The sequence below is a fragment of the Brachypodium distachyon genome, chromosome 1, assembly GCF_000005505.3.
Source record: "Brachypodium distachyon strain Bd21 chromosome 1, Brachypodium_distachyon_v3.0, whole genome shotgun sequence".
NCBI classification, from domain to species: Eukaryota; Viridiplantae; Streptophyta; class Magnoliopsida; order Poales; family Poaceae; genus Brachypodium; species Brachypodium distachyon.
The window spans coordinates 62,751,676-62,779,112 of NC_016131.3; the positions used below are offsets into that span (position 1 = coordinate 62,751,676).

The 27,437-nt window shown below is 43.1% G+C and overlaps 4 protein-coding genes across 12 annotated transcripts; 3 read left to right on the forward strand and 1 right to left on the reverse strand.

Moving 5' to 3' along the window:
* Nucleotides 1-1,230: 1,230 nt before the first annotated feature.
* Nucleotides 1,231-9,108, reverse strand: LOC100830048 (probable inactive poly [ADP-ribose] polymerase SRO1). 8 transcript variants are annotated; one of them, XM_014897454.2, is made up of 11 exons: nt 8,956-9,108; nt 5,577-6,621; nt 5,256-5,497; nt 5,086-5,165; nt 4,741-4,869; nt 4,548-4,643; nt 2,461-2,788; nt 2,306-2,380; nt 2,003-2,212; nt 1,720-1,923; nt 1,231-1,629 (listed from the first exon to the last, which is right to left on the reverse strand). In XM_014897454.2, the coding sequence occupies exons 2-11, from the start codon at nt 6,527-6,529 to the stop codon at nt 1,487-1,489; spliced, it is 2,460 nt and encodes an 819-aa protein (XP_014752940.1). In that variant the 5' UTR covers nt 6,530-6,621; nt 8,956-9,108; the 3' UTR covers nt 1,231-1,486. The 8 variants fall into 8 exon arrangements, with proteins under 8 accessions (XP_014752940.1, XP_014752938.1, XP_014752939.1 ...); XM_014897452.2 differs by having other exon boundaries at nt 2,003-2,233; XM_014897453.2 differs by having other exon boundaries at nt 2,306-2,392.
* Nucleotides 9,109-11,512: 2,404 nt separating this feature from the next.
* Nucleotides 11,513-12,635, forward strand: LOC100830353 (proline-rich protein 4). Its single transcript, XM_003557934.4, has 2 exons — nt 11,513-11,757; nt 11,875-12,635. The coding sequence occupies exons 1-2, from the start codon at nt 11,598-11,600 to the stop codon at nt 12,318-12,320; spliced, it is 606 nt and encodes a 201-aa protein (XP_003557982.1). The 5' UTR covers nt 11,513-11,597; the 3' UTR covers nt 12,321-12,635.
* Nucleotides 12,636-13,783: 1,148 nt separating this feature from the next.
* LOC100830659 (ABC transporter I family member 6, chloroplastic) lies at nt 13,784-20,195 on the forward strand. Of its 2 annotated transcripts, XM_003557935.4 has the most exons (7): nt 13,784-14,136; nt 14,260-14,310; nt 16,465-16,686; nt 16,797-16,919; nt 18,774-18,950; nt 19,519-19,618; nt 19,839-20,195. In XM_003557935.4, exons 1-6 carry the CDS (start codon nt 13,876-13,878, stop codon nt 19,606-19,608), a joined length of 924 nt encoding a protein of 307 aa, XP_003557983.1. In that variant the 5' UTR covers nt 13,784-13,875; the 3' UTR covers nt 19,609-19,618; nt 19,839-20,195. The 2 variants fall into 2 exon arrangements, with proteins under 2 accessions (XP_003557983.1, XP_010228668.1); XM_010230366.3 differs by having other exon boundaries at nt 19,519-20,195.
* Nucleotides 20,196-22,064: 1,869 nt separating this feature from the next.
* On the forward strand, nt 22,065-23,762 carry LOC100839973 (acid phosphatase 1). Its single transcript, XM_003561619.4, has 4 exons — nt 22,065-22,224; nt 22,376-22,800; nt 22,917-23,123; nt 23,284-23,762. Exons 1-4 carry the CDS (start codon nt 22,090-22,092, stop codon nt 23,462-23,464), a joined length of 948 nt encoding a protein of 315 aa, XP_003561667.3. The 5' UTR covers nt 22,065-22,089; the 3' UTR covers nt 23,465-23,762.
* Nucleotides 23,763-27,437: the final 3,675 nt, after the last annotated feature.

The following is a 27,437-nucleotide window of genomic DNA, read 5'->3' on the forward strand; positions in this document are numbered from 1 at the left end:
TATTTCGTATAGGAGTGGAACCTAAAGGTAGGGATTCGCCTATTCTTCGAACAGGCTGGAGAATTTCGTTTGGACTAAGCATTTTATTTTTTGGGATAAGAATTGGACCAAGCATTTTAAACCTACTGTTCAAGCAGTGCCTGGCTGGACCATGAAGAGCGTATTACTTTCAGTGTGCCATGGCCTCCAAAGCGATTTGGTCAGGCCAGAGGTCGAAAAGAAGATGGCACCGACGGGCGGCTGTGACTCGGGCCCATGAGATACGTGAACCCTCGTTCAGTTCCTATCCTGTGTGATGAAATGGTATAACTAAGGGTGTGTTTGGAACTCCTCTTCCAGCTTTCCGAAACTCCACCGTTGAGCAGTGCCGAACACCTCAACTCCGCAAGCTAGATCTGAGAAGCCAATCCAATTCGCCGTGTAAAACTCGGAGCATCTCTTTTGGAGATTTCTGAAATTGCAAAACATGGAGTAGCCTAAAATTACGGCTGTCTGCCACCGCCAAGTGAGAAAAAACGGTTTGGTCTTCTTCCCGATCCCCTTCTTCGCCCCACCCTCACGACCTCGCCCAATGCCAACGCCGCCGGCAGGGCCTTCTCCGCAGTCGGACTCAACGAGGACGACGAGGATGCTAGCTTGGGAATGGAGATGTGGGCGGCGAAGGCTGGGTTCCCGCGGTCGGGGTCGTGGCAGGACGCGCGCGGAGGAGAGCACGAGGCACGACGATGGACGGCGCTAAAGCAGCTCCGCACCGCGCTGGTCAGCCTCTTGCTCGCCGACTCCTTGCGACGCAACAGTTCTTTCGCCGGATCCGCAACCGATCCGCTGCCACGAAGTTCTTCCGCCGCGAGGGCGACGATGATGGTGGCAGTCGGACTCGGTGAGGGCAACGAGGTCCACCCATGCTCTACTCGTCGTGGGAACCGGCGGTGAGGAGGTCATCCACATGGGAGACGAGGTCCATGGCTGCTGCATCGTAGAAGAAGCGGCGGATGGCAAGGCCACAGTCCATGGCGACACTCAGAGGAGGCAACGATAGGCTAGGCCACGTTGGCTTAATGGGCTTTCAGCCCAACAGAAGAACGGAGCGGTGCCAAACGTTATCGCTCCATGCGCGGCGCTGGAATCGGTCGGACAAGCAGGATCTACGGAGTTTCAGGGGAGCGGACTGTTTCCGAACTCAGCCTAACACGCCCTAAGAATCACAGAGATTACAACCACCACTGGAAATACCGGAGATAATAGCAAACTTCCACAGGTAAAAACTATTTATGTTCAGAGTCGACAGGCTGATTGATATGTCCTAAAGAGTAAGCAAAACTAGCAGATCCCACTGGTTTACATTACAACTGACCTAAATAAGTACCCGCGAGTACAGCGGCAAGCCAGCTTTACGCTTCCGCACATGAAATTGGTACATTCATGTGCAACGATATAGATCCAAAACGGGAACCAAAGGGTCATCAGCACAATGGCTGTTGCTCTACTAATTGCCCTTCTCTCGTGGAGTTGACAGGGCAATGAGGATATCAGCCGCTTGAGCAATATTGCTGCCAGGCTCAAGGATTGGTCCAGGTGACTTATTGCGCTTTTCAAATTGTGCTGACTGGTTTTTCGGCTCCCCAGTTACTGCAATTAGTGAAAAAGCATCAGCTATAGCAAAAAGGAAATGACGCCAACCATAATAATCCAACGTAACAGAGTTTACAGGCACCATACTTGGTGTGGGAGCAGTATGCCCCTTGGTGGCTGCACTCGGCACTTGAGAGTGCTGGGATTCTGACACTGTATGAGTTGTTGGAGCTCTATGGCATTTTGGCTCTTTATTACTTGATGATGTTGTTGGATCATGGCCTTTTGATGCGATACTCAGTGCTAGAGAATCGCAGCATACAGTGCTCAAAGGTGGAGAATTTACATGTCCTGCATCATAACGAACACCTTGATTAGAATTTGGTAGGCAAGAATCAGTATACATAGGACCCACAGTATAGAGGTTTACCTGGTGCATGGACTGGAGCTGCGACGCCACCATGGTCCTTAACTGAATGAAGTACCGGGCTTTGTGACTGTGGTGCAATACTCAATGAAAGAAATTCCTGGCCTTCAGGTGTTCTTCTCCGCACAGAACTGGATCCTTTCACACCTCTAGATTTGGAATTTCCAAGTGCCAAACCTGGTCCAAGAGATTCAGAGCCCTTGGGACTGAGACCTGGGGCAACAATCACATGACCTTTTGAGGCGTTAGTTGGTGCTAGAGAAGCATGACCAGAAGGTCTCATGCTTGGTGCAATACAACTACAACCTTCCGCACCAAGACATGCATTTTTTCCAGAAGCTGTCTTCAAAAGTCCATCATGGACTATAGGCGCCATTCTAGCTGCAAAAGGATCTAGGTTTTTTTGGCACAATGGTTTGCAGAGTTTTCAGGTGATACTATTTGTATAGGATAATCCCTACCTTTAGGTTCCAGATTAGACGAAGTCCGACATATGGCACCAGCAGAAGTAGATGTTTCTGGTACACTGCTTGGTGTCAAAGAATCGTAGCTTTGGAGCACCATGCCTACTGCAAGAGCATCACATCCTTTATTGCTAAGAGCTGTGGAACTTCCAGCCAGAGCATTTGGTGCATGTGAATCACCAAGGTTACGAAGAGTTAATGCACAGTTCCTGGTTTTTTGATCCAAGGATATTTGTCCTTTTGTTGTCCTTGCAGGATCTTCTGCTGCTGTCCTTACAGGATCACCGGATATTACTTCAATAGAAGATTTATACCACAATGATGGCTGCAACAGAATCAAAGAACATGGTGATGCTAAAGACAAACTGTACCAGCAAATTAAGCTGATTAACTAAATAACTACTCCCTCCGATCCATAATAAGTGTCTCAAATTTTGTACTAACTTAGTATAATGTTATACTAAATCCGAGACACTTAATATGGATCGGAGGGAGTACTTGTAGTATCTTCATTGCGTGCATGAAATGGCTAGATGTGGTGTGGCCATGGGTAGAATTAGCATGCTTTACATTTTTTGCCATGGAACTCAAATTGTTCTAGAAACGTGAACTACTGGTGAATTTAAGAATTCACATCAAGCTACACTACTATTCTCTGGTTTATAACCAGTGCCGCTGCTTTAACTGAAATTACTTTGTATATATGAAAGTGCCAGTAGGAATCTAATAGTGTATTCTTTTTTCCTTTCTAAATTCATCGCTTGAATTCTTCTTTGGTATTCATGCAGCCCCAGCGTATTTATTGCAGTAGTATATATTGGCAACCCAGCTAAATCTTCAGAGAATGTTGATAATATATGCAGGAACATGGTTCAGATATGGCATCACTACTTTTGAATTTCCAATGCTTTTCAAATATTCTTCTTTATCAGTCCATGTTTTCTTCTCTTTAATTTTGAGAACCCCTGCAAGACACACTTTCCAAAAGAAGAGTGTGATCGTATAATCATCAAAACTCCACTGTACTGGAACATTATATCGTTGTATGGATAGAATGCTTTTATTGTTTTATGAGCCAATCCTGCTCCTGAGACTAATGATTTTCATGAATTTGTTCACAACTCGTCGCTTTGCAGTTTTCTTAAATCCGAGTGATGAATTGTTCACATTTCAAAACAAGCTGAGTGATAGAGATTTGATCGAACATGCTTCTTTCTTCGTGGTTTTCTTTTAATTTGTTGTCAATATATCCAGAAGACAAGGATCAATCTGAGGAGAAGGCACTGGGGCAGAGGATCCTATTGGTGAGGAGAGGAGGCGCAGGAGGAAGGATTAGAGGAAGGAGTAGAAGAAGGCCATGCAAGGAGGAGGCACACTGATGGCAGCCACAAGTATCCTTCTAATCATAGCCATGCTTGTGATGCAAAGCTGACTTATTATTTCAGGTGGCTACTTCTAATCCAGTTTGCTGATCATCCACCTTTCAGAAAATTTACAGCTTTGTAGTTTTCTTGAAACAGGACATGGAGCGGTTCAAAAGAAGCTGACAGTGGAGGTTTCTAGTAGGGTGACTGCATTCCAGCAACAATGCAGCAAAAGGGTGATTTGTCATCTATCAATCAAAGGAATGAAATGTTTTCCTTGAATGGAAAACTAACATGTTATTCAGACCGAAATACATATTTTTCTATGGACTTGTAATGAACGATTTATTATTTTGAAATTATGACTTTGATTCTTTTTAATAACTGTTGAGATTCATCTCAATTTTCTTGAGAAAGTGCTGTTATATGATAAATTTAGAAGTTCCTGTGACATGCCGCAAATTTTCGGAATTATTTGGGATATTTTTTTTAAAAATCCCAAATTTTCCTGATATTTGTGTCCAGGATTTCATCCTCTCCCCCTCGCTGCCAAATGGCAATTCCCAGGTGGGAGATCTTCTCAACGCTGGGAGTTTGGTGCACTGGATTTTATTTACCTTGCAACCAAATGAACCCTTAGTGTGGAAATGCACTAAAACACTAAGAAACACAAGTACAGACTTTAAAAAAGGAAGAACAAAAACAGTACAGAAGACTTACACAGTAATGAAGTTTCTTCAAGGTTTCTAGAAGCAGCTTTTCTCCAACTATTACTATCATGTTCTTTACCATCTGTTCACGACTTATTTCATTTTCCTGCCAAATTGGAGAAAATGAAAAGTTCAATTTCCCATCATACCAACCACAAAGCACAGCTAAATAGACATGACATAACTTGGTGACTAGATAGTACCTTCAGCTCTTCATAATGATGGAAGAGCAATTCCCTAGCTACAGATGATATATTATCTTGAATCATCGCAAACAGAACTTTGAAGGATATCCATGGGGATGTTGGTGCTTCACCAGTTCCACCCATTATCTGCATACAGATCGGTCTGGTTGGATAATTGGATTACTGTGAACTGAAGCTAAAAATATTAGTCATTTTGAGAAGCAGAGGAAGTAAAATGTTGAGCAGCAAAGCTGGACTTCTACAAGAACAAGCTTTTATTCAGACTATGATCAGTACAATCCATTCAATTGGAAAAGTAGCATGGCAATGAAACGACAAGTGACAAAAATTAAAGTGCCTTACAGGTTGAAGAGTAGAAACATCCACTGGAACTTCCTTTGGTGATGGCTGAAACCATAAACCCTTTAGGCCAAGTAAATAATCTGTAAATAAGTGCAGCAAAAAGACAAATACTCACTCCACTTATCTCGACATGACATGATAAAGGTGTTAATACTTATTAGTCATCTTACGTCGAACTTTTGAGGGAAGTCTGAAACTAACAAGATACTCTAAGCGAATGTGAGTGCTAAGATGAGATGGCCACATAACGTAGCACTTCGGATTTGAGCAATCATCAACGCCAGAATCATATATCTCGCTACTTGGGAAAGAATCTTGTGATCCAGGCGTGATAGCTTCCATGTTGCCCAATATCACTCGGCACAGCAACATGTACTGCACCCCTTTTTCGTCAACATCACAAAGACCAACACTGCCAACCAACAAAATATGATGCAAAAATGTTAACTAACAAAATGAATGGTCAGAATATTTGAGTTAAGACAACGCACCTAGTAAAGGCTCGATCTTCTGGTGAGAGATAAACACCAGCGCTCAAGCATGCCTTCTCAGTAGGTTTCCCAGTCGTACCGAAACCATGAATCAGAATCCTAACTATGTCAGTCTTTGTAGATCCAAGCCATCCATATCTTACATTTGAATCACCACGATCTTCTTTGGTGCAACTCATTTGTCTTTCAAAAGCTTGAAGTCGACATTGTGCAGTGATATCATTCGGTGCGTAGCGGTGGATATGAAGTATGTTATTTGGTGTTGCAAATGGACCCAGACCAGAGAGGAAAAGATCCTGAACAAACAAAAAGTCTTCGGTTCCTCTTTCCACAGATGTGATCTTCTTACGCAATACGTCTGCAGTGGAAGGATTCTGTGGAACTGGAGGGCTAGATTCAAGAACAACTTGCTTCACCACTTCAGGTGGAGAATTTACAACCTTGTCCAACATTATGCCCTGTGCATTGCCTTCGACATTACCTGAGGTGACATTGGCCATTTCATCAGCTTGCTCATCAAAGAACAGAGAAGGAAAAAAGCCTTTTCCAGTATCATCAAACCATGCAACAGATCGCTGCTTCCTGGTTTTTAGGTTGACGAGGGTCATCGACAAGAAATCAACAAGAACAGGCTCATCATCCATAACAGTCACAACACTAGATTTCCCCCCTTTGAATTCTTCAATCAGGGAGTTCATTATTAGCTCAGGAAAATTGTACCAAGAACCTTGTTTGTAAAACACGATACGGCTGGGAACTCCACTTTTCAGGTAATTGACACAGTCACTGGCAAGGTTAGGTCGCGTGCAACAACACTTGCATCGTTTAGCAGATGGATCAGCTGAAGGTCCATTGTCAACTTTGACTCGACGAGATTTGCACTCTTTTGACAGGCAGTCATCGACGAGCTTGCGCTTCAAGCACAAGGATTTGGATTCTTGTGACAATGCCATGGGCTGACTTGGTTACTACCAGAACAGATCTAACGCTAATATGGTACACAATTCACAGGTCTCACTTCATTTTTGATCAATAGAGAATGATCCTGTATGAGGAAAAATGAATGAGTACCTCTCATATAAAACACACAGTTCAAGAATATATATGCAGGAAAAGTTGCATCTTATGAATTTTATAGAAGCACACTTGAATTTGTGGTACTTGAGACAAAAAACGAAGTATTGATATGTGAAGGACCAAAACCAGTTATGCTCTTTTACAGAAACAAGTACAATATTTGATAGTTCATTTCTAGCCTCCTAGTCATAACAATTTATTTATAGAGTATATAGAGTACAAACTGAGTGCTGCTAACGTAGACGGCCTTCGGACGAAAAACTTAACTCAGAGTTTTCTGTCAGTAAGAACAAATGGCAGTTCAATTCGAGCAATTTCTTGCACAACATTTGTTTTTTGAAGAACTGTTTGCTAACCAAGAAATCATTGTTGTATAAATAATAATATATACTTTAACAAAATAAGATATTCTCAACTTAACCTTCCTTCTGCTATATTAAGCCATTAAGTAACGTTTTTAAACAATAATGCTAATATGGTCATAGAGCCACTTGCAGGCCATAACATAGCAAATGAAACATGTCAGATAAACTGGAACTAACTGAATACCCCAAACATCCAATTATGCAATAACTAATGATTCCCATACAACTACTTGTGGAGCAAGAAATCATTCTCGTAGGTGTATAAGACTACGGGCAGGTCACAACAACAATCATCCAATTAAACCAAATGAAGTCAGAGATGAAGATGCTACAGTGTGTGTTACCCAACCAGCAGATGGAACAGACATCCTGAAAATGGAATTAATACAAATCACAACCCGAGAGTAGCACAGGAGCAGGGAGTAGAAAAAAATCAGGGTGAATCTCCTACAATTTCTTCTTGCCCCCTTGAGTAAATCCCCAACCAGTTCACCGCCCCTGAAACTGTAGCTCACTCACCACAGTAATCCACCACCAGCACCTCTTGTAAATCCACCGACAGCACCTCTTACCACCACCAGTGGTCGGTATGCCAACACCACTGACGTCGGCTCAGATGGGAATGATGGAAGTGATAGTAAAGGAGAAAAGCAGGATGCGGGAGTTGGGGAAAGTTGGGAATGGAGAGAGAGTGTTTGCCTGCAGGAGGCTCGCCGAACAGCCGGCAACAACAGCATTGGTTGCTGCCGATGGGAACCCTAGGCATCACAAGCAGTCCTCTCCATCCAAACAATTTCAAATCTGATTTTTACCGGTATAATCTATTTCGACCCCACTGAAATGATTGAATTTGACAGAAATTTGAAATTCAGATATCTCGCGTCGAATCCCAGAACCTTGCTGGTGAACGAATATATCCTTCTCTATAAGTGATTAAGTACCGTAGCGAACAAGATAGCCTTGACTAAATGTACAAAAAACTAATTCTACAATATTAAGCCACAAAAGGTAACACCGCATTTCAATTTAACCAATGCCTTATGCTATAATTAATAATCCCCACATACAACTACTTGTGGACCAAGAAATTATTTCCGTAGGATTGACATGAGATTACACGCGGGTCACAACACCAATCTTCCAATAAAACCAAATTTGGTCCGTGCTGGAGATTCTATAGCATGTGTTATACAATCAGCAGGTGGAGCACACTTCTCATAAATGGAATTAACAGAAATAAACCCTGAAAGCGACATGGGAGCAGGGAGATGGAGACAGTGAGGGTTGGTCTCTCACCATTTCTGCTTGCCCCCCCTGAGTAAATCCCCTCAACCAGTTGGTCGCTCCCGCCACCCTAGCTCCCTCGAAACGATAATCTACTGCCAGCATCTCTTGTCACTGCCGGCAGTCACCAAGCGGCAGGGGCAGAGCTACAAAGGTACAAGTGTGTACATCTGTAGACACACTAATTATGGCAAAAAAATGATTATGTATGTATAACATACATATATGCTGTGAAATACATCGAATAATTCGAAAAGGCCTGTTAGTTCCATTTCAACCAAACAGCCCACTCCTTGTTCTCTAACTCCCTCCTAATCCTCTCCCCCAAAATCCATTCATCCAGTCCCCAACCAGCTGCTATTCCACGTTCCCCAATCGAAAATCAATCGGAGGCAGCAGTGAACTAGTCTCGCTTTCTGATCTGTTAACCGCCGCTGCGGCACAAGCAGCCGCGCGGCCAGGGGAGGATCTAGAATACGGGCGGAGGACCCAGTAGGGCAAGGTAGGGCAGCCGCCCTACCTTGATTCTTTTGCCTCAGTTACGAATTGGGGGAGATTAAGGAGATGAAACGGGGGGCTAAAGGGCGGAATCCATTCGTGAGGTTATGGGAGGAGAAACGGCCGGGAGCGAGAGAATCGAAGGAGAGATCAACCTGGTGGCGGCGCTTGCCCGAGGAGGAAGACGAGCGACAGCGACGGAGCGAGGGGGCTGGGGCGCAAGGCAGCGGGATGGGTACTGGAGCGCCGAGGAGGAAGACGAGCGACGGGGTTTGGGGGCTCGGCAAGTCGGCAGCGAGATGGGCCAGAAAAAATAACGAAGAAAAAGTGAGCTCCGGGCCCTCCGGCCCACGTAAAAAAACAAAGGGGAAATCGGCCACGGACAGCGTCATTTCGTGGCATTTGCCAAACATATTTGTCCGGTACCATTACAATTCTTGGACCATTTGCTGAAACACACCGTTAGTCAAAAACGAAAAGTTGATCTTTTTTTGACCGGCACGTTTCTTTTTGCTTGGGATGGCTGTTTAGAATATATTTTTTTGTCCAAAATTGACACATAGGTACCGACTGAAAGGGTCAAAATTTTCATTAGAAAAAAAACACTATTCAAAACAACCATTCGAAGTAAGTCATGAGCAATCAAAAAAGGTCAACTTTCCACTTTTGGACGGGCGGTGTGTTTCAGCAAGTGGTCCAAGAATTGTAATGGTACTGGACAAATCCAAATTCGGATAGTGTGTTTGGGCAAAGGCCACAGAATAACGGTCTCTCTTAACCAATTTCCCCCAAAAAGAAATAGTTTAATAATTATTCCCCCTTCGATAATTCTTGTCGAAATATTACATGTATCTATAGGTACATTCGTATTTAAACAAATTTGAGACAAGAATTATGAGACGGAGGGAGTACCTTTTAATCACTGCTCATGAAGTGTATTTTTTTTCAACGTGAAGTTTTTTTTCCTCATTCTTTGAACCACGGCCCATGAATTGTGTTTTTTTACTTCTTTACAACACTGTTTGCAACGCAGATCTAATCAACTTAGCAGCAGCGAATTGGATCTCTTGTGGTGATGCAGTTGAAAAGCTCTCTACTGTTTGCACTCACGCGAGATGGAACATTTATTTTCCTGCAAATCTCGCTGAGTCGGATCAACTGTTAATAATGCTGCACTTGACAAGGTGTCAAGTCAGTTATGACCAACTCTTTGAGATACACATACTCAGTACAACGCATGTGACTTTTTCGAATTTAGCTTCAGTTTCTTTTATTTTTTAATCACATTCGACACAAACATCAATTTGATCAGAAAGTTAATTAGATTAGCTTTCACACATTTAAGAATACGTAGATGAACAAAGAGTACAAACTTGCATATAAATTGTTTGTTATTCGGATTAATCTAAAACAAGTTAATAAATCGTTGTTGGATGTGCATTTCTTCAGGTCTTTTGGATTTGTATCTACGTCTTTTATAATGAAGTTAACTTTAATTATGAATAATGAGAGGCAACAACGATGATGAAGGGTCAAGCTATGCATTTGGACGACGTTCGATAAGAGCGCCTTAGGAGGCAACGACATCAGTGGTAGGTTAAGCATCACCTACGATGATGATGACGGGTCCCATGGGAGTCGATGTGTGTGGCGTTTCGACATGATTTTGCATCTGGGAGATGTAGCTTCTTACCCTCATATAGAACACCCTTTTAGGTATTTTTGTTCATTTTACCATTTATGTCCATGTACAATTGCTCACAACTATCTCGACTGTCTTTTCTTTACCCACATTTTGCGTCATCCTCTAACGATAGTATATATATGTTGTAGCTAGTTCAGATTTTAATAAATTATGTTTTAACTTTGTTTTACTGATGAGTTCAATTTTTGTTGTAGTGAACTATGGACGAAAATACCGTTTTTCCAAAAAAAAACATTATTTATTATTTATTGTTTGGTGTGTGTGTGTGTGTTTAAATATATATATACATATATAAACCCCTTTGCGTGAGTTGTTACCATTCTTTTCTCCTCTCTGTGAAATCATTTCACAAAAATGTGTTGGTCGTTCTAAACAATTTGACTTTCATGTTTTCTACTACAAAAAATGGACAAGCGCGGCCACGTTATCATGATCTAGTGTTCGACACAAAATGATAAAGGGTACATCTCGAAAAACCTACACATTAGCTCGTTTTATGAGAAAAATTAAAGGCGATAAGCAATTATTTAACGTACTGCTGCAGTGCTGCACCTACGCATTAGCTCGTTTTATGAGGAAAAATAAAGGCATGCGCTGGAAATAAGCAATTATTTTAACGTACTGCTGCAGTGCTGCCCCTTTTGTAAAGCAAAGCACTGTTAAGTACTTAAGTGCAGTACAAATCAATTTATTTTGCACCTAAGCTAATAAGGGGCTACTACAAGAAAGCAAACTTTGCTTGCGGAATACCATGAATCGGAGGTGTGGAATGGACGATACAATGTACTCCTCGATTAGGGCTTTTTTTTGCTGGTAGAGGGCTGCATGCATTATATCGATCGATCGGTGGGTGATCAAATCAATGGTCAACATTAACTGCAGACCTGTAAATTCGGCGCCAAAAGTTAACTCGCTTTTTCATATCAAATCACTCGAAATCATGTCACGTCGGGTCGAGCGAGCTGTATGACCAGTGCAGATCGACAACTATAAAAGCATGCATAGCCTCTTCCTGGCTCTTCAGTCTTCACCCATACAAACAACACAAACAAGTAGCCATAGCTTGCTATATCTATCGTACGTGTTTGCGCCATGGGAGCTGCCCCAAGAGGCCTGATCTATGTTGTTTGCGCCATTTTGATCGCGATCGCTGCCGCTGTGGACGCTGCAGATGTTGCGTCAGTCGTTGTCGGCTTAGCCAAGTGTGCTGACTGCGGTAGGAAGAACCTGAAAGCTGAGGATGCCTTCAAAGGTAAGTATATACACGCACATTGATCCTTCACTTGCTAAATGCAGCTCGCTGTTTGCCTGTTTCCCGTGGTGGCTGTTGTTAATGATGCCATATGCGTGTGTGCGTGTATGTGTTCAGGTCTTCAAGTAGCCATCAAGTGCAAGAACGACGACAACGGCGAGTACGAGAGCAAGGCCGTCGGCGAGCTCGACAGCACCGGCGCGTTCAGCATCCCCCTCGACACCGACCTCCACAGCAGCGACTGCTTCGCGCAGCTCCACAGCGAGGAGAACACGCCGTGCCCCGGGCAGGCTCCGTCCAAGATCATGCCACTTTCCAAGGGCGACCACGACGGCGACGTCCATGAGAAGAACACTTTTGTCGCCGTCGCCGGCAAGACGCACTACTCGTTGTCTACCGCGTGCACATCGGCATTCCTCTGTGACCCGATCAAGGACTTCTTCGACTTCTTCCACAAGAAGCCCGATGCTCCAGAGCCCAAGCCCAAGCCGGAGCCCAAGCCAGAACCGTCGCCGGAGTACGGTAGCGCACCACCATCGCCGAGTACTCCGATCTACCACTAAAATCGTTTGCGCGTGCACACTTCGTAATGTCGCCCTTCCCTACAACACGCTGAAGGATGCCCACCGCCTCGGTACTGCCTCGCTGGTGGTGCTACATCGTCAGTTGAACGACTTCCAGTTTCCTTGTTTGTTCCTGGATGGAGAATAAATATTGTGACAACTAAGTGTGTGTATCAGATGTTTCTTTTTTCTTTTTTTGCGAGTTGTATCAGATGTTTCTGTTGTGACAATTAAGTGTGTGTATCAGATGTTCCTGTTTAATGAGATAATATGTAAGTGTAAACCTTTTTGGGTGCTTCCATATTTCTCTTCAAACTAGTGATCACCCCCCGTTGTGTTGCTAGTTCAGTTTATGTGTCCACATAACTTCAGTGTCTGGACAAATAACTTCAATGCATGACTAGGAGCTACGAGAACACCATCATAGAATATACAGTTTCACAAGCAAATCTCGTATTAATTTGTTGATACATATGAGTGATAATGTTCAAAAAAAATTACATTTAGTCATAAATACATAAAAAATATCATCATCAGATGATTGCACGCCTCTATAGGGCATATCTCCAACACAAAGTTATGATTGTACAGGCCATAGCTCGCGTAGAGATGACCAGGTTTTGTGCTTCGGAGCGTCCGGGAGATGACTCAACCAAAAGTTGCAGCCAGTGAGCTCGAGGCGCCCTAGCTGAGAACATCCCGAGGTGCAGAGAAGCTACCCAAAATCACAAGTGTCGCTATCGTCCGAACAGTCTGCTCGTATGCACCAGCACGCCGCCATGACGCCCAATGAAGTAAGAGAACCTCCAGGGGGAGCTCCTATTTGTCTTTCCTATTTTGGATGTTGTTTGGACAAATGTAGATGAACTAAAATATCATAGTAGCCAATGGTAATTTCCATTTGTCCGTCACTTTTTTTTCATTTCATTATTTCTTAGTGCTATTTTTGACATACATATATGAGTAAACATCACTAGTAGTTTGAAGAGAGAGAGAGGGAGGATAGATGGTAAAAAAATGGGGACAAATTACTATCTTGCACCCCATCCGAACCGTTAGGACATCTGCAAAGGATGACTCATAATCGACTCTTATTTGGAATTTGGTGATGTGCAGAAAGAATCGACTAAGAATCATGTGCTGTTTTAAGGGGATGGCTAAGAATCATCCAAGAGTTTTTTTTCTTGAAGAAAAATCACCTAAGAGTTAACATTGTGGTCATTGCATAACATATAACAAATCATTTATATTACTGCTGACACTAACTCTTATTATTGTATTATTGTAGATTTTCTTTTGAGAATCTCTTATTATTGTAGATGGGTTTTAACCAAGAAACGCGGTTGGAATCACCGTGCGGCCTAAGAGGGCCCATAGCGAGGTTGGTCGTAGACAGGCCGCCGGCCGAGTGAGGCCCATAGATAATAGCACTCGACTCGAGGACGGCAAGTACGCAATTGCCTTGTGCCTACGGCGCCGGTGGCCCGCTGACCCCGTCCGTCATCCGAAGCCGCCACGAACCAAAGCATCTTCACGCGCGCACCTCCCCCCTCCCATGGCGCCGCCGTTCGCCGCCGCCGCCGTCTCCTCCTCGTCCCCTCTCTTCTCCCCGTCGTCATCCCGCCCCATCCTCCGCCGCCAGCTGCCGCTGACCTCCATCTCCTTGCGGCCGCGGCGGCTCTCGCTCGCGGCCTCCGCCGCGGCGGCTGAGTCAGCCGGGAGGCTGCTTCTCGAGGTGCGCGGTCTTACCGCCTCTGTGAAGGAGACCGGGCAGCAGATCCTGAAAGGGGTCGACCTCACCATCCACGAGGGCGAGGTTCGTGTCGCTGTGTGGTGTGGGTCTGGAAGAGTTGGAGGCTTGCGGGGGCAGTGTTTTGATTGGTGCCGTAAGGTTTGGGGGTGTTGATTTGTGTTTGTTTCTGTCTGCGTGTGATGATAGGTTCACGCGATCATGGGGAAGAACGGCTCCGGCAAGAGCACCCTCACAAAGGTTAGGTCCTAATGCTAATCCGTCCACGTTTGCCTCGACTGTAAATCGTTGCCTATATACATTTATGTGCCTGTTTGAGACTTTTCCGTCGAATGGAGGAGGCAGCTTTGTCAGGATCAAGAACCAAAATGGCAAATTGAAGAGTGCAATTTCGTTTTCACCATATATTGATCAATCGCACCGGTTTTGCCTATTGTGATGAGATTTTGCTTGAAACAAAAAACCTGCCGTTTTAGTTACGTGTGGCTTCTCCAGTATGGCAGCTAGGATTGGGTTCTTAGGTTTTATTTGTCTCTTGCGATGAGATTTTGCTTGAAACAAAAAACCCTGCCATTTTAGTTAGGTGTGGCTTCTCCAGTATGGCAGCTACGATTGGGTTCTTAGGTGTTATTTGGTTTGATGAATCAAATGGTTAATGTACAATCCAATTCTAGGTTCATTGTTTGGTTAGTCCATCACTACCTTTCCCTTGATAAGTACTCCCTCGATATCAAAAAATTTCGAGGGCAGATAATTTTTTTTCCAAGTCCTGCCAAATTCTATGGCTTATTAGCCTTTCCGCTTCATTTCCTTTTCTAAGTGAGCATGCATGTAGCCGTTTTGGTGATCGAGGCCAAATACTTGCTTGTTACATGTGAATGATATGCGCGGACTAGCAGGTGAAACACGTGAAGCAAGGAGATTTGTGGAGATTAATTAAGAGATCTGTGTTGACAAATTAGGGACATAGTGCATGTGGCCCCTCCTTGGTATCTGGAGTTTCTTTATCTGCCCTAAAATTTGATATGGAGAGAGTGCAAGCCAAGTACAAAATGAAGAATTGAGTCATTCCACCAAACTTTGCGCATCATGTAATGATAGACCAACCCATGATGGAAGTGGTGATTACTCAAATTGAACACCTTCTTAGTTGGGAGTGTTATGGATTTACGAGAGATTTATGCCTTGTATGTCTGTTTTTTGGATAAGTTGTACATATGAGAGCCCTTTTCTGACAAACCTTTTAGGCACCAATCTAGAAGACATTTAGACTTGAAAAGAGACAGCTTACAATGAGAAATTAGAGCTACTCAGATATAAAACAAAACCCATCCATTACTTTGTGTAGCATCCTACATACCACCCCTTCTAGAACAATGAGCGGATGTTCTCCTTTAACCAGACACATACATCAACCTATTTTGACAGATTGCACACTAAGGCTTTTACAGTAGACCATCTTAAATTTTCATCCAAAACAACAAATGTCTACCAAGATCTGATATAAGAGTTTTTCGTCCGAAACAATAAAAGTCTACCAAGTTCTGATATACGAGTGCAGAAAGGTTCTACCCCTTATCATGTGCCAAGGGTTCCCTATGGTTACTTATTTTTCCTGCTAGAACCTCAATCTGTCGCTTGATTCTGGTAATTGCCATGTTTATCTTGGCTTGCTATCCTGGCCCACTTTCCTCCAACAAATGTTCCCCATGGATGGAAAGAGAAAATTATTTGTTGTCATCAGCAAGATGTGTTAATAACTCCCATTAGTGTCTATCGTGTTGAGAATTGGCCGTAAAGACAGGAAAATTGGGAAAGCAGATTCATTTAACCCCTTCCCGGTGAGCCTGGGACTTGTTCCCAGTCCAAAGCTTCCTTCCAACTGTTCCAGGCAAGAATATGCAATTTGACACCTGAACTTGATATTCTTGGTAGTACTTGTTTTACAGATTTGCTGTGGATCCATAATTCTTATATTTTCCTGAATCTTCTCAAGCAAGATTGTTTTAGCATCGTGCAAATCTAGTCGATAAGAGGATATTTAATTATTTTCTCTACCAGTTATTAAAGGAAACCCTGGTGCTTTTTCCTTGCTAAAATAACCAACCAAATTTTCTGCTTATACAAGATGTTTTGAGGCACCCTCATTAGTTCAGGCGCAGCTGAAAAAGGTGTAGCTGGGATAGCCAGCTTCATGGAGATCAAGTCCTTAAATACTCAATGAGCTCTGTTGGCGTTGCAAAATTCTATTAGTAGTTCTGCCATGATAATCGTGCAAAGATCCCTTCTCGTGTTTGCATCTCCCAGGATTCCTGATTAAACCACAAGAGATTTACCATGTTTCTCGCTCTCCTATCTAAATATTCATTTGACTGTTGTGACCTTCCGTTGCAGGTCCTTGTTGGCCATCCACATTATGAGGTAACTGGTGGTACCATTCTCTTCAAGGGTGAGAACTTGATTGACATGGAGCCAGAGGAAAGATCTCTTGCAGGCCTCTTTATGAGTTTCCAAGCGCCTATTGAGATTCCTGGAGTGAGTAATTATGATTTTTTGCTCATGGCGTTAAATGCTCGCAGAGAGAAGAATGGTCTTCCAGCTTTGGGGCCTCTTGAGGTTTGAACAATTTAGATTCAACATTAAAGTTTCTGTAATGCGGTGTTATATGTTGCTAATTAGTTTCTAAGATAAGTACAACTCTGACATTTATTTGCTTTATCATGCAGTTCTATTCAGTTGTATCACAAAAAGTGGAGGCCTTGAAGATGGAACCAAAGATCCTTGACCGCAATGTAAACGAAGGGTTTAGTGGTGGAGAAAGAAAGCGCAATGAGATACTCCAACTTTCTGTAAGATCACTACGAAGCTATCTGGTTTGGCTGTTACAACATTTATATGCTACCATGTCCAAATATCACAATTCTGTGTACCATCTATGAAATACTGCAACTTTCATATACCAAGATTTTCCTAATTTAACGGAAATCATGAGTGTTTTGAGCTTGCAATGCTTAATAGTAAATACAATATGTTGAAAGAAGTAGCTACCAGGCCAAGTATTCATTGGGTATTAAGAAAAGCTGAACTAGCAAGTTTTTTTAATTCACTAGATGAATGGTAATTCCGACTATATGAACTTTGCCACTTTGAAGCCTTGTTCAACACTTGCAAGTTAATGAGTTCAATCAATCAATCCGATGAGCGAAGAAGAACACTGCTTGTTTGATTTGCTGGACTGGTAACATACCGATATGACCATTTGCTTCGATTTTAGCTAAAACTCCTAAAGGAAGATATCAAAAGTACGTATCCCATGGCAGCCCATGTGGGCTACACGGTAGCAGCCACTGCATGGCACATGCAATGTTTTCCATGGAAGTTATGACTATAATAAGTCAGGAGGTGGCCACGCATGGGATCCTTAGATCGCGTTCTCCATTGGTGAGGTTCAAAACTTCAAATCAGTCATGACTGCAATTATGGGCGATGGTTGCTGGCAGTATGAGGGCTGAACACATGTATCTGGATTTCAAGAACGGCAACAGAGATATGAGAAAGAAATAATAGCATTGTTTGGAATTGATAATAGGTAACAGCTCGGTCAGGTAAGGATTAGCGATTAATCGGATTTCAGACAGATTGATTGGTCGACCATTATACTTTATAGTATATATATAATTATATATTCAGCCAGTAAAAATGCAAAAGTAGAAATAGTAGGAAGAACAGAAAACAAATTACCTTGATTCCTTGTCTTTGAATCCTTGTATAATCTTCGACTTAAAGGTGACAAACCTACAAAAGGGAAACAACTACGTATCAGTTTGTGCTCTAAAGCTTTCATATAATAAATAATTGGCCAAATCTAAGCAGCTACACTTGTCAAATAATGTCAAACAAACATAGGACGGCATCACAGCAGTACATATTACATATGAGGGTCCACAAATGACTAACATAGAATAGTAGCACACATAGTTCTTAGTTATAATAGAGAAGAATACCTTCCAGTAGAGATGAATGTTTAGAAACTTATATAAATCCAGAGGGTGTTAGTATATTGCCAAGCAAATGGCGTGGTATTCTATTTGGGGAGTAAAAAGCGTATGTCTTTACACATTTAGAATCTTTAGAAACTTATATAAATCCAGAGGGTGTTAGTATATTTCCAAGCAAATGGCATGGTATTTGGGAGTAAAAAGTGTATGTCTTTACACATTTAGTGTTTTATACTATGGTATTTGTTTTGAAAACCAAGTGTTCCTTCACAGCTTCAGCATGATCGTGTGTTGCAATTCAGTGCTTTGATCTCAGCATGAAGTTGGTCTGAAGGCATAATACGCTAAGCTGGTGGAGCTAATTATGTAGGATCTCTTCTTGCTGCAGGAATTTTTTATTTAAACTCTTCTGTTTTTTCCTATCAAATGGAATCATTCTAGATTTGTCTGCCAGACTTTGTGTCCCCATGCATAAATTTTCAGCTCTAAACATGTCCTATATGAAGTGTATATCTGATGCCAAGACCAAGTTCAGTGGTGTGTTTATTTGAGATTCACTAGGCCTTTTTCCCAATTGTGGTCAGCACTCTGATAGAGAGAATGGTTCTTGAACATTTTAATCAGGAATCATAATTTATCCATCTGGTTATGTACTTCATCAATAAATTTCCACCTCTGATTCATGGTATTTGTTTGTAATTTTAGGTTGTTGGGGCTGATTTAGCCCTCCTTGATGAGATCGATTCAGGACTAGATGTTGATGCGCTTGAAGATGTAGCACATGCCGTGAATGGGCTCTTGTCTCCCCAAAACTCCGTTTTGATGATTACACACTATCAACGCCTTTTGGATCTTATTAAGCCGAGCTACGTTCACATCATGGTAAGTCACACAGCCAAATACTTCATTTGCTTGACAGTACATTTATCTGTTCGAATGCATTTAATGTTTCCTACCCTCTCTTTTCTTTCATGTAAATATTTGGACTCGCAATTGCCTGATCATAATATCTGTCATTCTCTAGAGATTAGTGCCAAAGAAAAGACTAAATTTGTCTATGTGATGTTACACCAGGTTCTACATATATTTAACTGTTTCTCTTCTCACTCTAGCATTCAAACAACTGTAGCACTTACTGATAAAAAAACTCCACTCCAGATGACTGTAAATATATACTCGCTCCGTCCCATATTAAGTGACTTTCTATTACATGTATCTAGACACTGTTTAGTCACAGATACATCCATAGTTGGGCAAATTTGAGTCACTTAATATGGGACGGAGGGAGTAGCAAACATGAACATGGTCACTTGTATAATCTTAAGAAGCTAATTAAAACACTGTTTACACCTTGGCAATCCTTCTATGTTTTGCACCCCAAATTTTTAGAATGTTGGAGCAGTGCTGTGAGTAAGTTGATGTTTTCAAACTTCTGATTGGTAACTTCCAGGAGAGCGGCAAGATAGTGAAGACAGGTGACAGCTCTCTAGCGAGCCACATTAACGAGGGTGGTTTCAAATCAATCGCTACTTTTGTATAGCGTGAATAAGGTTTTTCTTTTGCTCACTCTTTTCTCTTTCTTTGAGAGATTGTTTTTGCTTTTCTGGTGACATGAAGACCCATGCATCTTCATGGTAAACATCATATGGTATGTGATCCCTCCTGATAAAAGAGAGACAAATGGTGAAAGGAACATGTAGGTTGGTTCAGGTTGTGCAAAGACGTTCCAGCTTCTTATGGATTTGGCTGATTTTAGATACTCCTTTGTAGGTCAATGTTTGAATTCCCAGCCACTAGTCTACTTGTCAGGACAGATTGGTCACTAGTTGCGCTCCATGCAATCAGTATTATTACACCTAGCACTCCTGCTGCCTGGAAGTAAAACGCATAACTTGTGTGAAATTGTTGAGCTAGTGCCCATTTGGCCAGACATGTCATCTTTTGGAGGTGCAGCGCTGGAGTTCTCAACTGCCCCCAGCTATATTTCTCTTTTCCCCTGTAAATTTTTTTGCATTACAATATTTATACATTATTATAGTTATATGCAGGGTAACATCCTGCATGTGCATACGGCCAACAAATTTGTATCTGAATTTTCCCTACAGTTGTAGTTAGTTTTGAATATCACTTGTTGCCTCTCTGGTCTCTGATCACCAAGATTTATCCTTCCTGCGAATTTAGAAGCACGTTTTGAGCCTTCTAACTAATTTGCGAGCCCTGCCTAGATAGCTATCTCTTTGTGTTCATTCTGCTATTGAAAAGCCTAACCGCCCATGTTTAAGCAGTTTCCTTTGTACGCGTCCTAAGTTACTGTCTATTTTTTCAAGATACTAGTATTAGTTAAGATTCGAGATGTCATTGGCTAGTATGAACTATGAACTGCAACGTACATTTAACATTTTGGTGCCCGGGCAAAATATTTTGGTTCAAGTGCCCTCTCAGTCTGCTGACCACCTGTTAAGTGGCCAATGTGCCAGTGCACTGACGGTAGGAAGCTCCTGGATTTGCTATTCCATTAAGTACAGTTATTCCTAGCAATATAATTCTGTGGTTTACTTATTGGGAGTGGTGGACTATTATCTTAGGTGCAATCCAGGCAGGTGCTATAGACTATTATCCTTTATCCAGCAGCCACTAATGGGTGAGTGGCTACTGACTTAGCCGTTCCTGTGCAACGCATCCTTTGCATTGTCCATTGCTAACGCGTCCATTAAGAACCGAATCTTTCAAGTTGGTGGCGGCGCCCTTGCTGGTTGTGCAAGGTGGTCTTGACTTTGCACAAAGGTGCAATCAATACAATAATATCTGGTGGTGGATTTTGGTCTTGTTTATGGCGCAATCAAGTATGCATTCTGGATAATTCTGGAAGTCGGTCAAATGTTCCGGGTGTTTTAATTTGCTTCTTTGATAGGAGTGAAGTACAGTGGAAAGATTTCTTTAATCGTTTCGTAATGTCAAACATTAGAATATTAGATCAACGCGGTAGCATTGCGTGCTTGGTTCGTATGTTACATGGAAAATTGGCAGTAAATACATGATATATAATTTATAGAGAACACAGTAAGCCTACTGTGAAAAGAAAATCGAGGCGAAAACCACATAAACCTTGGTTGATTAAAGGCAAAGATAAAAAAAGAAACTTACAATGCAACAAGCAAGCCACCAAGCTAAAACAATGTTTGGGCATCGCCAAACGAAAACGAAAACTGTCTACGCCGACCGAGCCTATCAGCCTCACCCATCAACTATTCAGCGAGGGACATGGTCTCAGACGAAGAAGCTGTACGTGTCGTTTGATCTTTTGCAAGTTGGGTCTTGGACTTTCACTCATAGTGAATGGGATTCTCCCGTGGCGTTGAGCAACCTATCATGCCAGAACTCACTAGTCTCTTCTTTGCGAGTCAACTCTTGGCGGGTTTTATCAATATTCTTCTTTCGACGTCAGTCTGGATGTTTGAACACTGTCCCGTGGTAATCTACTTTGAGGAGGCCTCAAAAGTGAATTCGGAACCGTTAGCATTTTCCCACTCGTGATGCTCCATTCCTAGATCCGCACTGGACTTTGTTGTCGTGTGCGTGGGGCCGTCCGTGTACATGTTCATTGCCGGCACTGGCAAAAAGGCATGTATGTTTGTGCGTGCCGTTAGCAGAGGCCGGCTTTCCCTTTGGTTTGTCAGCGCTTGTGTTGACCAGCAACGACATCATCAGCTAGCGTCTCTTTGCTACTCTATCAATCAAAAGAGAGAGCAGCCATGCCCATGTGGCTAGTAAATCACACGATCGTTGGCAATTGCTTTACAAGCAGTGGCGGCGCGGTTGGGCCGACCGCCGACGTGGCCCGCACTTGGAGCGCTGGCGGTGCAAGTGGGCCGGGCATCATCGATCCTGAGGTGGACGACTCACTCTTGGCCATCGAACCTAACACCAAAGCAGGTCGCATGCATTCCATGGCGTAATCATTCCATATTTTTTTCCCCATCTTCTTCTTCCATTGGACGATGACTCATACCGCTGTGCAAGCATGCATGAACCTTTAATTTCCTGCTTCATTCCCTCCTCTCCTATAAAACCCACAAAAACCGGCTGCCCGGTACTCGGACAGACAGGCAGCAGTACGTCTCCATCGATCGGTCTGCCTTGGCAGACGCAGATCCAGGTTAGATTACGATTTCCCCTTAATTCTTTCCTTTTGTTTGGGTACGGAACATGACCGTGACCTGGAAAGAACCCGAGATGGCGTGTTTCTGGTACCTCGTAGTACGTGTGCCAACTCAATCTTTCGATCTTTCTATCGTTGTCGCATGCAGTGGCCACGGTACATGGCTCCAACAATGGCGCTGCTTCCTCAGCGGCTGCTGCTCACGCTTGTCCTGCTGCCGCATCTCCTGATTCTCCTCTCCCTCGGCGTCGGCGGCAGTGCCTACGGGACGAAGCCGCCTTGCTTCTGGCCGAGCTCGGCGGCGGAGGACGGCAGGTGCCTGAGCTGGCGCGTCATGGTGGAGGCCAACAACGCGAGGGGGTGGCGCACCGTGCCGGCGCCGTGCGTCGGCTACGTCACGGGCTACATGACGCGTGGCCAGTACGGCAGGGACCTGGACGGCGTCATGGACCAGGTGTCCGCCTACGTGGACCAGATCACGCCCCCCGCCGACGACGGCCTCGACGCCTGGGTCCTCGACATCGACGACACCTGCCTCTCCAACCTGTTCTACTACGAGGCCAAGCGTTTCGGGTACGAAACCGGCCGCCACTCGATCGACTGCTTTCCAGCGAAAATTTTCATTTTGATGAGAAACTGCAGGGTTCAAGTTTTTGGGAATGATTTTGCGAGGATCTGTTTCTATTCAGGGCGTACGATCCTTTGGCGTTCAAGACTTGGGCTAGCCAAGGGGCTTGCCCGGGGATACCCGCGGTTCTCCGGCTGTTCGCGACGTTGCGGGACAAGGGATTCAAGGTTTTCCTTCTCTCTGGGAGGGACGAGGAGACCCTGGGCTCGTGCACCACCGAAAATCTGGAGTCACAGGGGTTCTCTGGATACGAGAGGCTCATGATGAGGTACGTACTAGCCCCGAATAAAACACCTCTTGTTATTCGAATCCCTTTGATTTTAAGCACACATTGTTAACAGTTGCTTGCAATTCGGAGCCGGTCAATTAAACGGCTTTATGTTAATTGTAACCTCACGTTCCCCGTGGCTACCGTATGATGTTTGCAGGACTCCTGAATACCGAGGGCAGCCCTCGTCGGTGTTCAAGTCGGCGATGAGGAAGCAGCTGGCGGAGGAGGAGGGTTACAGGATCCGCGGCAACGTTGGGGATCAGTGGAGCGACCTGCAGGGCGAGAACGTCGGCGACCGCGTGTTCAAGATACCGAACCCAATGTACTTCGTCCCCTGACCATGTCCGTGAAAAGGAATTACAGACGTACTCGCTCTGATCCTAAATTATTGACTCAAATTTGCTCAAATATGAATGTATCTATTCTTAAAAAGCGTTTAGATACATTTAATATTTCAACAACAATTTAGGATCGGAGAGAGTACGTGCGAGTCGAACGTCCGGCGTTATGTCCATCCTGACTAATTCGTCGAGGAGGACTCGACGGTCCTGTAAACTGAACGGCCGATGTAGCTCCAAGGGCATTTGCCTACTCTCGTTGTGAACAATGATGGAATGAAGAACTAGACGGTATTAATTCCCTTGCGTCCAGAAACAAAACCAAAAATGGGTTGAGCCTATCTCACGTGGTTTGTTTCTTGTGACGGAAACAGTCAACCTAGATTCAAGTTTTATATTTGGCATGAGTGCTCGCAGTTATCTTGATTTATTTTCAAATTTAACCGGCATGTTCTTTCAGTAAGACGTATCCATCAACTATGAGAAAAGACATGCATGCTTTCGTATGGTATTTCTAATTGCATGTGTGTATTTCTGAGGATCTGTGTATATAAGGTATATGCTGTGACTAAATATAAATCTAAGTTGCCTAATTTGTAATAAAAAAATTAAATCTAAGTTGACAAATCAGAACCGTTGGATCATTACGTAGACCTCATTTTGCCCTTCTCTTCTTATCATCCATTTCAAACTAGCGGTTGTTAACAAAATGATATTTTAATTATGCTTTTGTAATGGAATTATTCAGTGTAATTTTCTTGAAATATTTGACATGTTATAATTTTTACCTACCAAATATATAGATATGAATGCTTAAATTGGTTTTAAATTAATTATACAATATATTGTAGATTAGTTACTAATTACTCCCTCCGATCCTAAATTATTGTCGAAATATTACATGTATCTAGACACTTTTTAAGAGTAGATACATCCATATTTGAGCAAATTTGAGTCAAGAATTTAGGATCAGAGGGAGTACATGTTTGCGCGAGAGAGTTTATTTATCTGTTTTGTATATCCAAGTTGACTGACTTTTAGTTAGAGATAAATTGATTTCCGAACCACTGGATATAATTTGTGCTTTAAGATTCGGAACAAATGACGGAAAGAGGGTAATAATCCAAAGTCTCTAATACGTCAACTGAGATTTAAGAATTTTCTTAAAAATCAGGCACCCGAGATCTAGCCACATCACTTATTTATTAACATCGTCTGCAATACAAAATTGTTGAGCTTCTAGAGATAACATATGTGTTTTTTGTTCTTTTTTTCATTTTAGATATTTGAAGAGTTTCATTTTAGCCATCGATTATAGATGTTTAGATTTTCTTTTATCCTTAATTATTTTTTGTATAGATGATGCAATAAGTATTTGGTTTTTATCTACCCCAATTTGTATCTGTTAACAGATACAATTTGAAAAATATGTTTGACACAAAATCTCCCTTATTTTGCCATGTTGTTTCTGGTTTTGTTGCTCCTCCCGGTGGCTGGTACCAAGAGGTGTTGGACTTCAGGTGTCCAGTTTGCGATCATGGTCATGGATTTAGGTGCGCCTTTGGTAGACTGGCTTTCCGCTAGCACTTTTGTTGTGAGGGTGCTGCTCCCGGCCGACGGATGTTGACGCATGAATGGATTCGGTGACGGGTGTACCTGTGGATGTATGGAAGCCGAATGTGTTGATGTGCTTGCTAGCATTTGCGCCACGTTGTTTTCTTTGCTAATTTTTTTTCCAAATCTATCCCCTTTTAGCATAAGTTGAAGTAACTCATTCTGTCTTGGCTTTTCAGTCCACTACTATAGAAACGGTTATCAGTAACGGTCGAAAAACAGCATCATTAATGGGCGGGGCCGTTACTAACTTCCTGCCAGTAATAATGGTCATCATCAGTAACGGTAGTAACGGTCGCAACGACCGTTACTAATGTACCAATCATCAGTGGCGGGCGGCCCGACTTTTACTGATGATACCCATCATCAGTGACGGTCACGTTTCCGCGCCCGTCACTGACGATAGTATCATCAGTCACGGTCGCTTTGTCCCATCAGTGTCGGGCGAGCGACCGACACTGATACATTTTCAGTAATTAAAATAATAATTAAAACCATAGAAAATACACATCATTTATACACAGAAAATACACAACACATATATTTCGAATACACAGAAAATACACAACACATCACATATATTTCGAATTAAAACCACAGCCATATCATTTAAAGCATACAAATGTATATAAAGCCGCATCATTTAAAGCATATAAAGCATACAAATGTATCTCACTTCACGACATTGATTACAAAGTGTCAAAATTTCATAGCAAAATCAAGTTTGAAGCTATTGTTGTGGGTGAACCCTAGTAACCACTTGTTCCACGCGTTCGTAGAAGTCCCCACTAGGCTTGATCACCTCATTGTTGATGAGATGGCCGAACTCCCGTTGAATGTTATACACGGTCCATTTAGGTCGGTGTGCCATTGTCATTCGGGGCCGCCAGTACTCTTCCACAGCCGCGATTGACCCCTTCCACTCAAGCTTGAACATGCTGGCATTCTCCATAAGGATGTGACAACAGTAGTACCCACAGTACACAGTGCCGGGCGGCTGTTGCTGGCAAGGGAACCCGTGGTTGTGGTGAGGCTCGTCTTTATAGCCTTAACCAGCTAGTTTTCCCTTGTTCGCAACTTTCCAAGCAGTGTTAATGAGTGATTTGATGGGTTTCTAGTAGCGACCTCGAACACCCTTCTTCGGAAGTAGTGAATCAAAATAGTACACACCGGACCAAGGCAAACAAATGAGTACTGTCACCCAATGGTCTCTGTTTTCAAAAGAAACAAACTTTAGTAACTAAGGGTGTATAAGAAAGACTGAATTAGAAAAACAAACGGTTCCATATATAAAATTCAACTTACTCCAAATTAACAAAGAAGAGGATAAAGTCGTGGTCAGCGTATTTCTCCAGACATGCCACCAAGTATTTAGACGCCAGGGTTCTTGAGTGATCCTTTTCTGGCTCTAGACCGATGTCATCATAGTTGAACACCGCAGGGTCTAGAATGGCTACTTTTTTGACCTACATTCGCCGCATTTCCCTTATTTGGTAGGCAGACCACAGCCTTAAGAGGTTGGTATCAAGCTTTTGGCGGTTGAAGAGGTGGAACAGTTCGTTGAACTCCACACCAAAGGTTATAGGACGTTCCTGAATGCCCCTAGTTTCTTGGTCAAAGAAGCCATAGTCTCGTGGGATTCGAACATTGATTTGTTGGGCATGCTGCTGAGAACCAACTGATGCTTGCATGTAGAACTGATGAAGCTCTTGCATCTCTCTGGACACGACACGCGGGGAAGCTTTGGTGAGCATCGGTCTTCCAGGATAGTAAATAAGCACCCGGTCAAACTCCCTAGCCACGAAATAGGATCCTTCTTCGAATCTGTGGCCTTGACGGGGGTTCTTCATGAGAATGTCAGGCCTACTATCTTCCCACACTCTAGTTATGTTAGGCACATAGTGCATCTCATCTTGGTTGACATTTGAGGAGTCCTTGCTGGTCTTGCCGCCGCGCCCCCTCTTTTTATGCATCCTCTTATTGTCCCAATCCTTTTGCTCCTCTGCCTTGTACTTGTCATCAATCTTGCGGCCACCCATGGACTCAACGGCACCCAAGAGAGAGAAGATAGGAGGGACGTTTCCAGCCTGTGCTGACCCTATGGTCTGGCTATCTTTAAGCTATGGAGGCATCGACATTGCCCGCTCTTCATCTCCGCCGGCATCGGCAGGAGGCAGTATCCTAGGGGAAAGGCCGAGCGGCGATTGAGAAGTACTTTTGTGGGCGGAGGGAGATGGAGTCAAAGAGGGCCGGTGCTGATTGTAAAGAGATACCAAGCACATGTGTGTAAGATCTTTATTCATGAAGGTAAGGAGTGAAAAAGAGTTTGAAAAGTATGCTTACAAGGATGTTGTCGCTC

Coding starts and splice junctions, on each gene's coding strand:
- LOC100830353 (XM_003557934.4), top strand. CDS start 11,598: ATGGGAGCTGCCCCAAGAGGCCTGATCTATGTTGTTTGCGCCATTTTG. Junction 11,758..11,874: donor AGCTGAGGATGCCTTCAAAG/GTAAGTATATAC, acceptor GTATGTGTTCAG/GTCTTCAAGTAGCCATCAAG.
- LOC100830659 (XM_010230366.3), top strand. CDS start 13,876: ATGGCGCCGCCGTTCGCCGCCGCCGCCGTCTCCTCCTCGTCCCCTCTC. Junction 14,137..14,259: donor TCACCATCCACGAGGGCGAG/GTTCGTGTCGCT, acceptor GTGTGATGATAG/GTTCACGCGATCATGGGGAA. Junction 18,951..19,518: donor CGAGCTACGTTCACATCATG/GTAAGTCACACA, acceptor GGTAACTTCCAG/GAGAGCGGCAAGATAGTGAA.
- LOC100839973 (XM_003561619.4), top strand. CDS start 22,090: ATGCATGAACCTTTAATTTCCTGCTTCATTCCCTCCTCTCCTATAAAA. Junction 22,225..22,375: donor CTTGGCAGACGCAGATCCAG/GTTAGATTACGA, acceptor TGTCGCATGCAG/TGGCCACGGTACATGGCTCC. Junction 22,801..22,916: donor TACGAGGCCAAGCGTTTCGG/GTACGAAACCGG, acceptor GTTTCTATTCAG/GGCGTACGATCCTTTGGCGT.
- LOC100830048 (XM_014897449.2), bottom strand. CDS start 6,529: ATGGCATTGTCACAAGAATCCAAATCCTTGTGCTTGAAGCGCAAGCTC. Junction 5,166..5,255: donor ACTTCCCTCAAAAGTTCGAC/GTAAGATGACTA, acceptor ACTTATTTACAG/ATTATTTACTTGGCCTAAAG. Junction 4,644..4,740: donor ATCATTATGAAGAGCTGAAG/GTACTATCTAGT, acceptor CCAATTTGGCAG/GAAAATGAAATAAGTCGTGA.